The 15550-nt window shown below is 37.6% G+C and overlaps 1 protein-coding gene across 1 annotated transcript; it reads left to right on the top strand.

The window, feature by feature from the left end:
• The first annotated feature begins 13965 nt into the window (after positions 1–13965).
• LOC147790533 (uncharacterized) lies at positions 13966–15047 on the top strand. The gene is made up of 2 exons (XM_087127624.1): positions 13966–14678; positions 14942–15047. The coding sequence occupies exons 1-2, from the start codon at positions 13966–13968 to the stop codon at positions 15045–15047; spliced, it is 819 nt and encodes a 272-aa protein (XP_086983750.1).
• The last annotated feature ends 503 nt before the right edge of the window (positions 15048–15550 follow it).

The following is a 15550-nucleotide window of genomic DNA, read 5'->3' on the forward strand; positions in this document are numbered from 1 at the left end:
GACAAAGTCGAGAAAGCCAAAGTCTCTGGACTCTTGGAACCTCTACCTGTGCCGACAAGACCTTGGGAAAGTGTATCTCTGGACTTCATAACACACCTCCCAAAAGTCGGGGAATATGACGCCATCTTGGTTATTGTAGACCGATTCTCAAAATATGCAACATTCATCCCCACTCCAAAATTATGCTCGGCAGAACTCACAGCCCAACTGTTTTTCAAACACGTTGTAAAGCTATGGGGCATTCCGTCAAGCATCATCAGTGATAGAGATGGCAGATTCATTGGGACATTCTGGACTGAGTTATTCGCCTTCTTGGGAACAACCTTAAACATCTTCTTGAGTTATCACCCTCAAACCGATGGACAGACAGAACGGTTCAATTGCTTGCTCGAAGAATACTTACGTCACTTCGTCGACGCTCGCTAGAAGAACTGGATACAACTGTTAGATGTCGCCCAATTTTGCTTCAATTGCCAAACAAGCTCGTCTACAGGGAAGAGTCCCTTCGAAATTGTAAGTGGACGACAACCGGCCTTACCCCATATTATTGATCATCCTTATGCAGGGAAAAATCCTCAAGCTCACAACTTTACAAGAGAATGGAAGCAGACGATAGATATAGCCCGGGCATATTTAGAAAAGGCTTCCAAGCATATGAAAAAATGGGCGGACAAGAAGCGTCGCCCCCTTCAATTCCGAGCAGGAGATCAAGTTCTTATCAAGCTGAGACCAGAACAGATCAGATTTCGTAGCCGAAAGAACCAGAGACTAGTTCAAAAATATGAAGGCCCGGTTGAAGTTCTTAAAAAGATCGAGGCTACCTCCTACCGAGTTGCACTACCCGCATGGATGAAAATCCACCCAGTAATTCATGTGAGCAACTTGAAGCCCTATCACCCTGACCCAGACAACGACCAATAGAATGCAACCACAAGACCGAGCATCGATCAAAAGCAGAAAGAAACGAAAGAAGTAGAAGAGATCCTAGCCGATAGGGTTAGGAAGATAGGAAGACCTGTACGGACGATTCGTGAATTCCTTGTCAAATGAAAGAATTTCCCTATAGAGGAAACAAGCTGGGAACACGCCGAAGATCTGGACTCCGCCGCCACCCACATCGCAAGGTTTGAAAGTAGTCAGTTGACGGGGTCATCAACCAATTAGGTGGGGGAGGATGTCACGGTCATGCTCGTCTAGGGCATGTTGCCCATGGCCGCATGCCCATGACAAGCCAACCCTTGTCATGTCTTTTCATTCTAATGTTTTTTCTTTTGTAATTCTAGTGCGTATGACACCTCAAAAATATCATGTCTAGGCCTGCCAGACTTAAAATGGCTCAGAATGTACTATAGGGGGATATGACTAGTTGTCAACTTCTCCCTACCCAAGGTTATATATGCTAAGCCCTTGTTATCTTTCTCTTGCTTGCTTATATAACGTCTCTTTCCAAAATCTCTCTTTCTAAAATCTCTCTCTCTCCTTGTTTTCTAAAACCTTCTTTTAAAATCGAGAATAGAGGCTCGATCGTACGTCGCTTGGCCGTAGGCAACGCAAGAACAAATTGGCTTAAGCTCACTTGTCGCTGGAAAGTGAGTGCCGCACAATCGCTAGTCCGCTGCCTTCGAAAGCGCGATTGTGTCACCACGCACACTGAAAAAAAAAGATCTCCTTTTCTATCACACGTAGAATTGTCATTCTTTTGTCTTTTGAAACCCCTTACCTTATCAGTCATCAGGCAGGTTTTTGGTATCATATATCGAGATAATTATTATGAAAAATCTATTCCACTAGTGTGACTTAGATTCCCTTTCTTTGTGGTATCAGCCATGCTATTTGAATAGCCTGAAGTCATCATAGCCTCTCCACCGGTTCCGAAGACTCCTTCGGCATCAATGTGCTCCAATGAAAGAGATGAGACCCTTTCCTGAACCAGAACCGGGCATAAAACGCCGAGGAGAAAGTCGAAAGCGAGCTCTTTTCGCGTATACGCAATCTCGAAACCCAATTAGCTCACGGACTGTCTCCTCAACCCTGGTGAGTATGAGTGCTTGGTAAGAGAGAATGTCGAATGAGAAAGACATTCGATTACGGCAACATTCGCAACTACCAAAGTGCACTAAACCTAGTAGAGATCTTCGACCTAACGACAATGGAACTTCAAGCCCATTTTATCAATCCGCTTTGTACCTTATTGTTGACCGAATCGGATGTACGCCAGGCCTAAATTCTCTCTTAGTCACCCAGAGACGAAAGGATGATCAGATCCGAAGTTTACGAATCGAAGAGAAAGTGGATCTGAGTTCTACACGCTTTCATTTTCTAAAGCTTCGCTTGCCTACGGTACTTTATTCATGATGTGCAAAAATACGGTCATCTCTCAGCCGTGTATAGAGAGTTCCTTGATCATTTCCTTGGCGGATAACACAAATGAATTCGTTTCCCTGACCGCCCATCTTATGAGTCCATTCTTGTCTTGTTGGTTTGTTGTACTATTCTATACCTCTCTCGATTGATAGAAAGATGTTCGGGAGCTGGGAGGGCCTATCGTGAGGGAACTTTCCTTTTCACGGTAGGCAAAGGTAAAGCGGGAGCTGCATATATCCACGGTGATCAAGGCAGAGCGACTCCTTCTTTAAAAGAGGTTGGTTTTATCAAAACTGTTAGATCCGCTTTCGTTAAAGAAAAAATAGTAGCTCTTGGTTTGGCCGATGTTGATTCGTATGGCAATGTGGACTCGACTCAGGATGAGGATTTCACTTTTCATACTGCTACTATGAGCCGAAAGAGCTGGTAAGCTATCTAGCTAAACGAAAGAAAGAAGCACGTATGCGTTGACCTCTTCAGGACCAGTTGCTTCCTCTTTTTGTTTATACGTTTGGAGAAACCTGCTAAGCCCGCCTTTCTTACCAGGTATGATTCAATCTTTCAGCTCAAACTTTCCTATCGTCTGACGGAAAAGGTAGAAGTACGACTACCTTTTCCTTTTCTTGCCCGAACCAAGGGGTCATTCAGTTTCTACCAAAAAGTTTGCTATCTATTAGTTGCCGTAATCGAATGTATTTCTCATTTCATGTTAGCTCCTCCAAGAGCTTCCTGGTCCGTAGTAGACGAAATCTTGGACTTCTATCAGACTTATAGCATTGCCTGGTGAGCTCGCCGTTGAGGGTGTGCCTTACAGGAGATCGAGCAGCCATTCTTTTCCTACCTGGTATGCTTTTCCACTTATGATGCAACTAGCCAACTAGCCAAAGAGAGAGGGAGAGGAATCATGTCAATCAATTTGTATGTGCATTTTTTCCGTCCTGTACTTGCTTGCTTAGCTTTCTTAACCAACATCTCCAGTTTTCCTCAAACCAAGAGGTCCTGCTTATCTATACCCAACAGTCACACTTTTAGCCGAAAGACTGATTTTTTCATAAAGTCGGTTCATAGATCAAGAAAGAATGAAGCTGCTTATAGGGACGGTTATGCGATACGTCTTTTCATACTCGCCTTTCCTTTAACCCTTCTATCAACCTAGCCATTCTCGCTTGTTGCTTTAAGGGGTCTCCCCACTGTAGATTACTCGGATTGGTTCTCGCGTCCGTGTGCCAAAAAGAATGGGCGAGTTTGGTTTGAGTGTTCATCAATTGGGTGGATCCATTTGCTCCGGGGGGGGGGGGGGGAGGGTGAGACGAGGTGTAGCGCAGTCTGGTCAGCGCATCTGTTTTGGGTATGTTGTCCGCTAAAGGTTTTAAAAAAGGGGTACATATTTTCTACATAGGTCATCTATGGTCACAATCTTTTTAAGGAAGATGCTCCCAAATAATCGGTGAACAATAGCCTTTAAAGAAGTTTCAGAGAGCAAGAAGAGGCAGAACAGAGAATAGAAGTGAGTCGTGCAAGGAAGAAGGAACTAGTAGGTTTAATTTGGGTTCGTTTGAACTAAAAAACAAACCAAATTTTTTCAAACGAACCCAAATTCAAGACTCACTAGCTCATAGTCCATATGTGGTAAAAAAAAAAACCTTCCGTGGCCCAACCCTTATTTGCAATCAGCATCCAACCATTTCTTTTTCAACCTACACGTATGCTCCAGGCCAAACTCACGTAACTAGTCAGAAGATGCGGCCCACAACTGAACGAAAGACAAGTGTCACAATCGCACTCTTGCAGTAGTGAGACAATGATTATGTGACATTTGTTCTAATCCAATGAACAAGTCAACCATGCAAAATTTAGACTGAACGAACAATAGCAGTGTATGCTCGAATCACATTTAGAAGAAATATTTTAGAAAACGTGAGCGAGGAAATACGTTAAAAACAATTTCAAATAAAGCAATGTTATAAGCTAAAAGTGAAGAAACAACAACTGGTCAAGTTCTCCTATAGTACATTTTGGGACATTTTAGTCTTGATGGGTGTAGATATGATTTTGAGAGCTAATCATACACCCCGTATTGGCACAACAATAATAGTAAAAGCCTATCTAAGATGAAAGCAATAAAAGGTGTTTGGAATGAGCATGTCACCATGAACCACAAATCGTTTAAAAGAATAGCTGAGACATCTAACATGCAGCCACAGGCAACATGCCTCGGCCAATCATGACCGCGACATCTGCCCTTACACAATTTGTCAATATCTCTATCAACCGGCTCTTCATAAACTCAACGTTGTTGGATGAGGCTGACTTTAGGTCTCCCGACGCACTTCTAGCTGATCTCAGTATTGAAGAGTCTTTTCCAACCTATTAGGAGCTATTGAAAATCACTTCTCGGTTTGTTAACTTTTCAAGTCTTCTCTGTTGGTGTTTATCCTACTTTCTTCACTTGAAACAATTTCTTCTTTGCATGATGTCATCCACCTGCTTTTACTTGATGTTTTCTTGGTCGGAATAATAACGTTTCAAGTTACTGACGTGGACAACAGGGTTAGTCTGTATCGATAGGAGCAATTGGATCCTATATGATGTCTTCCTAATCTTGTGGATAACAGCGACTAGTCCATAGAATTTTCGCACCAGTCTTTGGTTCTTGTTGCTTTGAACTCAAAGTTGATCTGACCTTAACTTATCATAACTCTCTATTTGCTTTGAAATTATCGTGGTCGACCCTTCTCTAAGTTGATGGTATTTTTGCGTGAACATGTGTTGCTTTAGTGGTTTGTTTTTGTCTCCCTTCTTCAGTAGAGGTGTTGGCTTGGTGGCTTTGCCAAGCATTTGAGTGATCACTGACAAGAGCCTTTGCAGGTCAAATAAACCTGACTGTGAGCATGCCATTTTGCTATTTGTAGAATTCAACTAGCTCAGGCTGAGCCGCATGACATCTATTTGTGGTAGGCGACGTAAAACTAACCTTGTGATTTATCTCTCTTGGTGGGGTTAAACCCAATATCCGACCTTCTTGTTTTGGGTCGTGGTGTTCATGTAGTGGCAATAAAGTTTTTGTTGAGGTTGGCACACTTGAGCTCCCATTTTCAAATACAACAATCGCAGGAAGTGTAGATTCATCATGGCTAAGATTCTTTCTCAACTTTACTATCGTCATCATTTTCACCCCTCTTGGTTGATGGATGTTTGTCTGAATGATCGTTGGGTTAGACTCCGTTACTACTAGACATTTTTCTAGGGGCATGTAAATGACTTTGTGTTCTAGCAAGATGTCAATCCCTGACTATTTGGGCTCTAGAAGATTGGATATGAAGGCTGACTATTTATAGTAAAAATCTGATAGAGATATATATACTAAATAATTATATATAGTAGGCGGTTACATATAGTGAAGCTATATATAATAAACTGAAATCATATGTATACCCATTAGTCAGTGCTTCCTAAATGTACATTTCTCATTCTCCATATCCTCTCTTTGCATACCAGAAGTCATTAATACAAAACCATTAGTCAATATTTCTTCTTACATTTTCTCTATCACGTTCTTTGTGTTCATTTAGATCAAGTGTGTGCGTTGTTGTGTGATTGTAATAACTGGTATCAGAGCGAGGAGAGATTCACTACGATCTGTGAAGATGGAAAGTTCAAAGACTTGAATTGAAAAGTTTGATGGATTCGATATCAGTTTCTAGAAGATGCAGATTGAAGATTATCTGTACGATAAAGATATTCAGGAACCCATTTTGGGGGTGAAGCTGAATACCATGACCACGGAGGAGTGGAAGCTCAAGGATTGTCACGCCGTAGGGTTAATCTTGTTGACGCTGCCAGAGAACCAAAGAAAGTGCTATTGGAAATGGTCCATACAGACGTTTGGGGACCATCTCCAGTTTCTTCATTTCTAGTACCAAAATTTCATGGATTAGAGGTCTCGCCCTATGCAACGACAACTCTCTGTTTTCCTAAGGCTAGCCAGATATCTCATGACCACTCTTTTCCTCCTCACCATATCTTGACACTATAACGTTGATCCAGTATTGACTTATATAGTTAACGTTCACTCTTTAACGTCCAAGGACATTTTATAACTACCATGAAAATCAAAACATACAATAAATACATACAAGTTTTACAACATATCATATACTGCTTACTTGGTCGCAGAGAGACGTGTCATCGAGCTGAGTCATAGAGATATACGACTCTTTATCCTAAGAAAAAATCTATATAATTTAAAATCTGGCTGCTCTGATACCAATCTGTCACAACCCAACTTTTAAGAGTTCAAAACTCAAAACTCAAATAGAAACTAAAATTGAGAGTGAAAACAAATAAAAATAAAAGTAAATTAATATAAAATAAGAAAATGTTGTAAAATTAAAATGAGATTGAGAAAACAACACAACATTATATATAAAATTAAATTAAATTATAAGAAGGTGTTGTTCAAATTTATCCCAACAAAAAAAAAAGTGTTTGGGATACAATTACAAAAAATAAAAATAAAAAAGTACAAAAAAACTTAAACGCAAAGACAAACTAATGCTACATAACAACCCCATCTGTGAGTGAACAACCTTTGAAGGCTCCCTCATCTCACGGTAAGTTCTATTACGAACCCATCCAAAATAATCACACCTGTGATCGCATCTCCTAACTTTAAACTGCTAGTCTAAACATGGTTTCGTGACGAAAGCTTTAGAGATAAATCTATCTTTACAAAAACTTTCAAATCTTACTGTTCCTGAACCAGATTCAAATTCAGATTCTTGAACTCCTAGTACCATAAATAAAGTTGGTATCCTCTCATAAAACAGTAATTTCTCTTAAGATCATTAAATTCTTATAGACTCCAGGCTCAATATCATTAATACAATTATGTTTTATCTTGAACACGCCAAACATGAAACTAAAGTGCGTTCAATTTAACTCCATTTTATTGCCATCTTGAATGATGTGTAGGGTATATTCTTGATTTACCTTAAAGTTCTTGGGACATGACCGTTCATATTAGTTAAGCTTTTTGCAAAATCACAAGTTAAAAGACAACAACGATGAACCTAGGTCTATTAGTCAATTCAAAGACAATTTCTTTCTCCATCTTATGGATAATAATAGTTCAACTAAATCCATTTTATACAAAGAAACAAGTTTACGACTCATAAAAACAACTACCTAAATTATATCCTAAAAATTTGAAAACATAAGTTGTAGTTGATAATTACACAAAAATTTTCTTAAATCCATGAATTCGTGTCCAATTAGTCAATCCTAAAGATTGTAACTAGCATATAGTAATTGAAGCTCCACATGAAGTAATTTAAAGTTCTCCTTACCTAACTAAAGTTTATCTCATCTTTAATGAAGCATGAATTGCGCTGAAATTCATGAAATGCTTATAGACTCCAACTCTAAGTACTATTAATGCAATTATGTTTCATATGAGTTTGTCATAAATGAAACTAAGGTGCATTCAATACAACTTTATTTTCTTGTCATACGAGGCAAAATAGAAAAATTAAATCAAACAAACTAATGAACTGAACCGAATCAATCCAACCAAAATTGATTAGTTTGTTTCTTTTGTTGGGTTGTTGGTTTATTTGATAACCCTTGTATATTATAACGATTCAACTTTTCGTTTTATAGCCCTCCAACTACTAAGAGAAAAATATATTTGAGTAGAAGCTAAAAATATTGGGTATTTAAGAAAAGGCATTTGATTTAGTGGTATGATTCTCACTTGGGGTGCAAGAGGTTTTGAGTTCAATTCTTGAAATGCCCCTATGTCTAAATCTTTTCTTATCTAAAGACTTCATATTCGAAATCAACTTAACTTCATATTCGACATTTTACACTTACCATCATGCTCTTAATACTCATAGTCTTTCTTTACATCCCATCCCAAGGCTTTATTCTCCAAGACAAATTCTACATCTGAGGACTTCATGTGTTTCCTGCAATACGACCTTAATACCTAGGCCTAAGGCTTCATACATACGTTTCAAGTGGAATAACAACAAGGGCATTTGGTCTAGTGCTATGAAAATTCGATTCTCAAAATGCCCCTTCAAGAGATTGTAGTATGAAAGACATTTACCAAGTAAATAAATACATTAAAATAACACAAGTGACACATATGTAAACTATGTTATTAGTATTTTATTTCTATTACATCTTTCCTTATTTATGAAATAATGAGCGGAGATATTTTTCATTTTCACAATTACTGATGACTGGAGGTTTAGGATTTTTTAATGTAAGAATCGTGGGGATGTAGCTCAGATGGTAGAGCGCACGCTTCGGATGTGGAAAGTACGGAGATCGATACCTTGCATCTCCAAATGAATCGATCACTAAATATATTATTTCTTTTCAATTTTTTCTTATTTAGGACATAATGAGCCAGGATAGTTTTTCATTTTCACTATTAATGATGACGAGATGTTTAGGACTTTGTGACATGAGAATTGTGGGGATATAGCTTAGATGGTAGAGCACTCGCTTTGCATGCGAGAGGTTTGGGGATCAATACCTTGCATCTTTAGATTTTCTTCATTTTCACTATTATTGATGAGGGTTTTATGATGCAACAATTGTGGGGATGTAGCTTATGATGGAAATTGTGGGATGTAGCTTATGATGGGAATTGTGGGATGTAGGGTTTTATGATGCAAGAATTGTGGGATGTAGGGTTTTATGATGCAAGAATTGTGGGATGTAGGGTTTTATGATGCAAGAATTGTGGGATGTAGCTTATGATGGGAAATTTAGGGTTTTATGATGCAAGAATTGTGGGATGTAGGGTTTTATGATGCAAGAATTGTGGGATGTAGCTTATGATGGGAAATTTAGGGTTTTATGATGCAAGAATTGTGGGATGTAGGGTTTTATGATGCAAGAATTGTGGGATGTAGCTTATGATGGGAAATTTAGGGTTTTATGATGCAAGAATTGTGGGATGTTTTATGATGCAAGAATTGTGGGATGTAGCTTATGATGGGAAATTTAGGGTTTTATGATGCAAGAATTGTGGGATGTTTTATGATGCAAGAATTGTGGGATGTAGCTTATGATGGGAAATTTAGAGTTTTATGATGCAAGAATTGTGGGGATGTAGCTTATGATGAGAGAGGTATGGGGATCGATTCGATACCCTCCATCTCTAGATTTTCTTCATTTTCACTATTATTGATGAGCCCTCCATCTCTAGATTTTCTTCATTTTCACTATTATTGATGAGCCCTCCATCTCTAGATTTTCTTCATTTTCACTATTATTGATGAGCCCTCCATCTCTAGATTTTCTTCATTTTCACTATTATTGATGAGCCCTCCATCTCTAGATTTTCTTCATTTTCACTATTATTGATGATGGGAATTTGAGGGTTTTATGATGCAACAATTGTGGGGATGTAGCTTATGATGGGAAATTTAGGGTCTTATTATGCAAGAATGGTGGGATGTAACTTATGATGGGAAATTTAGGGTTTTATGATGCAAGAATTGTGGGGATGTAGCTTAGATGGTAGAGCTCATTTAGCATGTTAGAGGTAAGGAGATATCTCGCATCTCCAAAAGAAAATATTTGTTATTAATATTTTACTTCTATTCAACATTTCCTTATTTATGAGATAATTAGCAGAGATATTTTTTCATTTTCACTAGAATTGATGACAGGACATTTAGGGTTTTTTGATATAAGTATTGTGGGAATGTAGCTTAGATGGTAGATTGCTTGTTTAGCATGCAAGAGGTACGGGGATCGGACCGATACCCCATATCTCCAAAAGAAACTATTCGTTGTTTCTATTCAATTTTTCCTTATTTATGACATAATAAATAGCGTTATTTTTTTATTTTCACTATTATTGATGACGAGATGTTTAGGATTTTGTGACGTAAGAATCTTGAGGATATAGCTTAGATGGTAGAGCGTTTGCATCCCATGTGAGAATTACTGGGATCGATACCATGCATCAACAAAGGAAACGATTACTAAATATATTAGTTCATTTAAATTTTTCTTTATAAATGACATAATGAGCAGGGATAGTTTTTCATTTTCAATATCATTGATGACGGGAAGTTTAGAGTTTTTTGATGTAAAATCGTGGGATTGTAGCATGCGAGAGATACGGGGATCGATACCTCGCATCTCCAAAAGAAACTATTCGTTATTACTATTTTATTTCTATTCAATATTTCCTTCTTTATGACATAATGAGTAGCGATATTTTTCATTTTCACTATTATTCATGACGAGACGTTTAGGGTTTTGTGACGTAAAAATTGTGGAAATGTAGCTTAGATGGTAGAGCGCTCGGTTTGCATGCGAGTTGTACGGGGATTGATAACCCGCATCTCCAAAAGAAAGTATTTAATTTGTTATTATATTTTTTCATTTTCACAATTATCGATGCCCTGCATCACCAAACCAAACTATTTGTTATTAATATTTTGATTTTTTTTTTTATTTTCACTATTACTGATGATGGGACATTTACGGTTTATGATGTAAAAATCATGGGGATGTAGCTCAGATGGTCGAGCGCTCGCTTTGCATGCGAGAGGTACACGGGGATCGATACCCCGCACCTCCAAAAATAAGACTATCTATTATTAAATATATTATTTCTTTTCAAATTTTCCTTATTCATGACATATTGGGTAGCAATATTACTTCATTTTCACTATTATTGATGACGGGAAATTTAGGATTTTGTGATGCAAAAATTGTGGGGATGTAACTCAAATAGTAGAGCGCTTGCTTAGCATGCAAGAGGTACGGGGAACGATACCCCGCATCTCCAAAAGAGAGAAATTATTTTTTTAAGTATGAGTTAATTTAACATGTTATGTATCCGTGGGTACGAGAGAAAAAGAAACCGCATCTCCAAAAGAGAGAAATTATTTTTTTAAGTATGAGTTAATTTAACATGTTATGTATCCGTGGGTACGAGAGAAAAAGAAAAGATACTTATATAAGGATTATTATCATTATGGCTATGCCATTTTTATAGATAAAAGAGAGTAATGTCCCACAAGCACATATACAGAGAGGACTTATTGTAAGTAAAGAAAGCAATTTGTAGTTATACTGCTACTTGTGAGGAGGGAATTTGATGAATTCCTAAAAGATAAGAGCTTTGATGAATTCCAAAGATAAGAGCTTATAGGATGACGATAGCGTCCGATGCATATGACGGAACTTCTTCACAATTGCAATATCTGACCAATTTATATTATTGTCATTTATAGCTTCTATCACAATACTATAAAATTTGGGGTCAAGGCCTATATGGGACTGAAAAGACCATTCACCACACGCTTGTAAATTAAATTATATCTACCACCCTTGAAATTTTCCACGGCAAACCTTCCAACAGCTTGCACTTCTTCATCATTGACATCCTTAATTGGAACTAGATTTTAAGGCAAATCTTCTCCACGACTCACTTTGGAACACTTTTATAGCTAGTTTCAACAAACTTACTTTGCTCGTGAATACTTCGGAGTTCAATATTTATAGTTGGAGAACGCTATTCAAATTGATATGGTCGAATCTTACAACAAAGTCTAATTGAGCTTCACTCTATTAGGAGATAGCCTCGAATCAAATTCTTTAGTTTGGACAATGGTTGCATTGTTTTAGTGAAACAACCGAGACTAATGTATTACCAATAGTATAAACATTTTGTACGTGTATTTTCTTACATATTAACAATTGTATACAAATAAAAATTAAATTTATGAGTAGAAGTTTGGATGGAGTTTTATTAAATAGGTACTTAAATTATATCTAAAAATATATAAGATTTTTATTTTTTATTTTTTTATATACATTTAGTAGAACAAAACAAAGATTAAAGAAGATGTCATTCCTGCCATGTTTAATTTTTATTCTTTCTTATTTTTCGAAGATTAAAAAAAAAAAAAAAAGTTATCCTCTCTCAAATATGGCAGATTGCAAAAGAGGGGAAATCGGCTACATTCAAATTACACCTTCTCTTCTGGGGAGATACGTTTGATATCCGAAAATGGCTGGCTCAGCAATAGTCGGACAAGTGGGGAATGCTGGGGTAACTCAGAAAAGTGTGGGTTGGGTAGAGCCTGATCTAAATGTTGGCTAGGTAAGCATCCTGTAGTAAGAGGAGTAGTTATGAACCCTGTAGACGAGAACCCCATGGCGGTGGTGAAGGGAGGGCCCCAATTGGTTGAAAAAGAAAGAATAGTAACTTGGTCCGGACGGAGCATCTACCATTATACCCACATGGGGCATACTATTTTTATTCATAAGGGCCCATTTGCCTATTTATATAACGAATCGCCTGGTAGGTCATAAATTGGTAGAATTGGCACCCACTGGGTAGTTATTTGATTATTTTCTCTTTGAGTGAATTTTAAGTGAAACACATTCTCTACCCAAGTAATTGCAAGATGCAAGCTTCACACCAAGAGGAATCAAAGTCCCAAGTATCAACGTCCCTAAGTGTCAATTTTTATTCTCCATCTCAACATAAATTAAACTTATTTTCGTGAAGATATCTATTTATAAAAGCAAAATATCTTAGAGTCACAAAAATAAAAATGAGAGATAGATACGAGACATAAATATGATACCAAATAGATATGATAACTGTAAGGATTAGATTTGATCGAGTTATTTGGATTAGATTTTATCTAGTTATTTGAATTAGATTTGATTTAGTCATTCTTCAATTGGATGTGAGATTTCTCCCGATTCTTCTGATCTTTCCAATATTCTTTTTTTGTTCCTAACATTTTGGTATCAGAGTCATGCCCTAAACTAGTTAAAACTAGAAGCAACTGTCTTCTAGGTGTGTCATAATAAAAATATGTCGACGGAGAGTCCACTTGTGTAGTTTGCTGGAGGAAGGAGTCAAGGTCGTGGAAGCTTTAGAGGCAGAGGAAGGGGACGAGGCAGACAAACCTTAAACAAGGCCATAGTGGAGTGCTATAACTGTCACAAGCTAGGACATTTTCAATGGGAATGTCAAAGCAATACCAGACGAGGCAGACAAACCTTCACAAGGCCATAGTGGAGTGCTATAACTGTCACAAGCTAGGACATTTTCAATGGGAATGTCAAAGCAATACCAGACGAGGCAGACAAACCTTCAACAAGGCTACAGTGGAGTGTTATAACTGTCACAAGCTAGGACATTTTCAATGGAGAAGATATGTGGTTCCTTAACTCGGGATGTAGCAATCATATGTGTGGGAAGAAGAAATATTTTTTAGATTTTGATGGAAGTTTCAGAGATTCAGTGAAGCTGGGCAACAACTCAAGCATGGTTGTAACTGGAAAGGGTAATGTACTGCTAGAAGTGAATGGAATCATAATGATAATCACAGGAGTGTTCTATGTGCCAGATTTGAGGAACAATTTGTTGAGTATTGGTAAATTGCAAGCAAAGGCGTTACCTTTTTGTTTCAAAATGAAACATGCAAGGTGTTTCATCCTGAGAGAAGCTTAATCATGGAGACAAAGATGTCTTTGAATCGAATGTTCGTATTGCATGCTATATCTCAGCCTGTAGTAGCCGTTCAAACTCAATTGAAACTTATGGGGAAAAGTGGTTCAAGGTCTCTATCGTACACTCACCGCTCCAATTCCTATCGCCATAGTCAGAGAAGTAGAAGGGACCCAAGTTCTTCCCCCTATCATTCCACTACCAATTCTAGGAGAAGCAGCCGTTCAAGTTCCCTCAGCCGCCAACGCAGAAGTAGGTCTTCCTCGTTATCTCCTTTCCCCAAATCGTCCAGTTTCAGTCCTAGTCGTGCATCCACTGATCGGAATCATTCCATAGAGAAGCTTAAGAAAGAGTTAGAAGAGAAGAAAAGGCGTGAAACAGAGTTGAAGAAGTTAGAAGAAGATGCAGCTAGAAGGATGGAAGAACTAATTCAGAAGAATGTTGAGGAAAGGCTAAACTCAGAAGAGACTAAATTAGAAATACAGAGGCGAATAGAGGAAGGTCGCACGAAGTTGTTTGATGATGTTGATGTGCAGCTTGAGAAAGAGAAAGAAGCTGCTCTTACTGCTACAAGACAAAAAGAAGAACAAGCACGAAAAGAGAGAGAAGAGCTAGATAAAATGCTGGAAGAGAATAGAAGAAGGGTAGAAAAAGCACAGCGACGATTAGTTTTGGAGCTGCAGCGGAAGAAAGAAGAACAATATTGTGACCTCGAGTTGATTCAGAGACAAAAAGAGGAGACAGCTCAGAGAACTAAGCTAGATGATAAGAGTTTGAGTTATGTTTTGCTGGGAGTTAGTGAAGAGTCAAAAGCTTACAGACTCTATGATATAGAAACGGCAGATGAAAATAAGGATATAGAAGCGGCAGATGAAAATACTGCAGATGAAAATATTTCATCTGGCTCTTTGGCTGAAGCAAGCTCGCCTAGCTTGAATAAGGCAAGGAATAAGAGACCACCAGTCTGGATGAGAGACTATACAATAAGAGAAGTTTTTGTTTGTAAAGAAGATGATGAAGCTCAGCCATGTTTACCCCTACTGAACCTGCAAACTTTGTAAACTTTAGAGAAGTATTGAAGAGTGAGAAATGGAGGCAAAGCCAGGGATCTGGAGCAATAAAAAGAAATGACACATGGGAATTGATGAAGTTACCTGGTGGAAGTTTGGTATGAGGTCGTAGATATAAACTGATTACTATTCGTGTTCAGTTTAAGGGAGGGATTGTTAGGATTAGATTTGATTGAGTTATTTGGATTAGATTTGATCTAGTTATTTGAATTAGATTTGATCTAGTTATTTGAATTAGATTTGATTTAGTCATTCTTCAATTGGATGAGAGATTTCTCCCAATTCTTCTAATCTTACCGTTTTCTTTTTCTGTTACTAACAGTAACATGTCATTCTTAAAACACTAGGATACCGATGTGACAATGATACATTAATTAAAAAGAATTATTTCAAAAAATTTATCAATTTTATATTAGAAATAAATTCATATAAATAAGTTTATATATTTGTATACTTAAAAAAAAGCTTAATGTATGTTTCACTCTCAAAATATATTCAAAGTCAAGTGTCTGATACGATGGATTATAAATTTGTAATGTATCCATCGTATTAACAAGTGTTCAGTACATGCCCAACACGTGTCAGATTAGTGAAACTAAGTTATTCT

This window comes from Cucurbita pepo, chromosome 10 (genome assembly GCF_057944985.1).
Source record: "Cucurbita pepo subsp. pepo isolate OVF chromosome 10, ASM5794498v1, whole genome shotgun sequence".
NCBI lineage: Eukaryota > Viridiplantae > Streptophyta > Magnoliopsida > Cucurbitales > Cucurbitaceae > Cucurbita > Cucurbita pepo.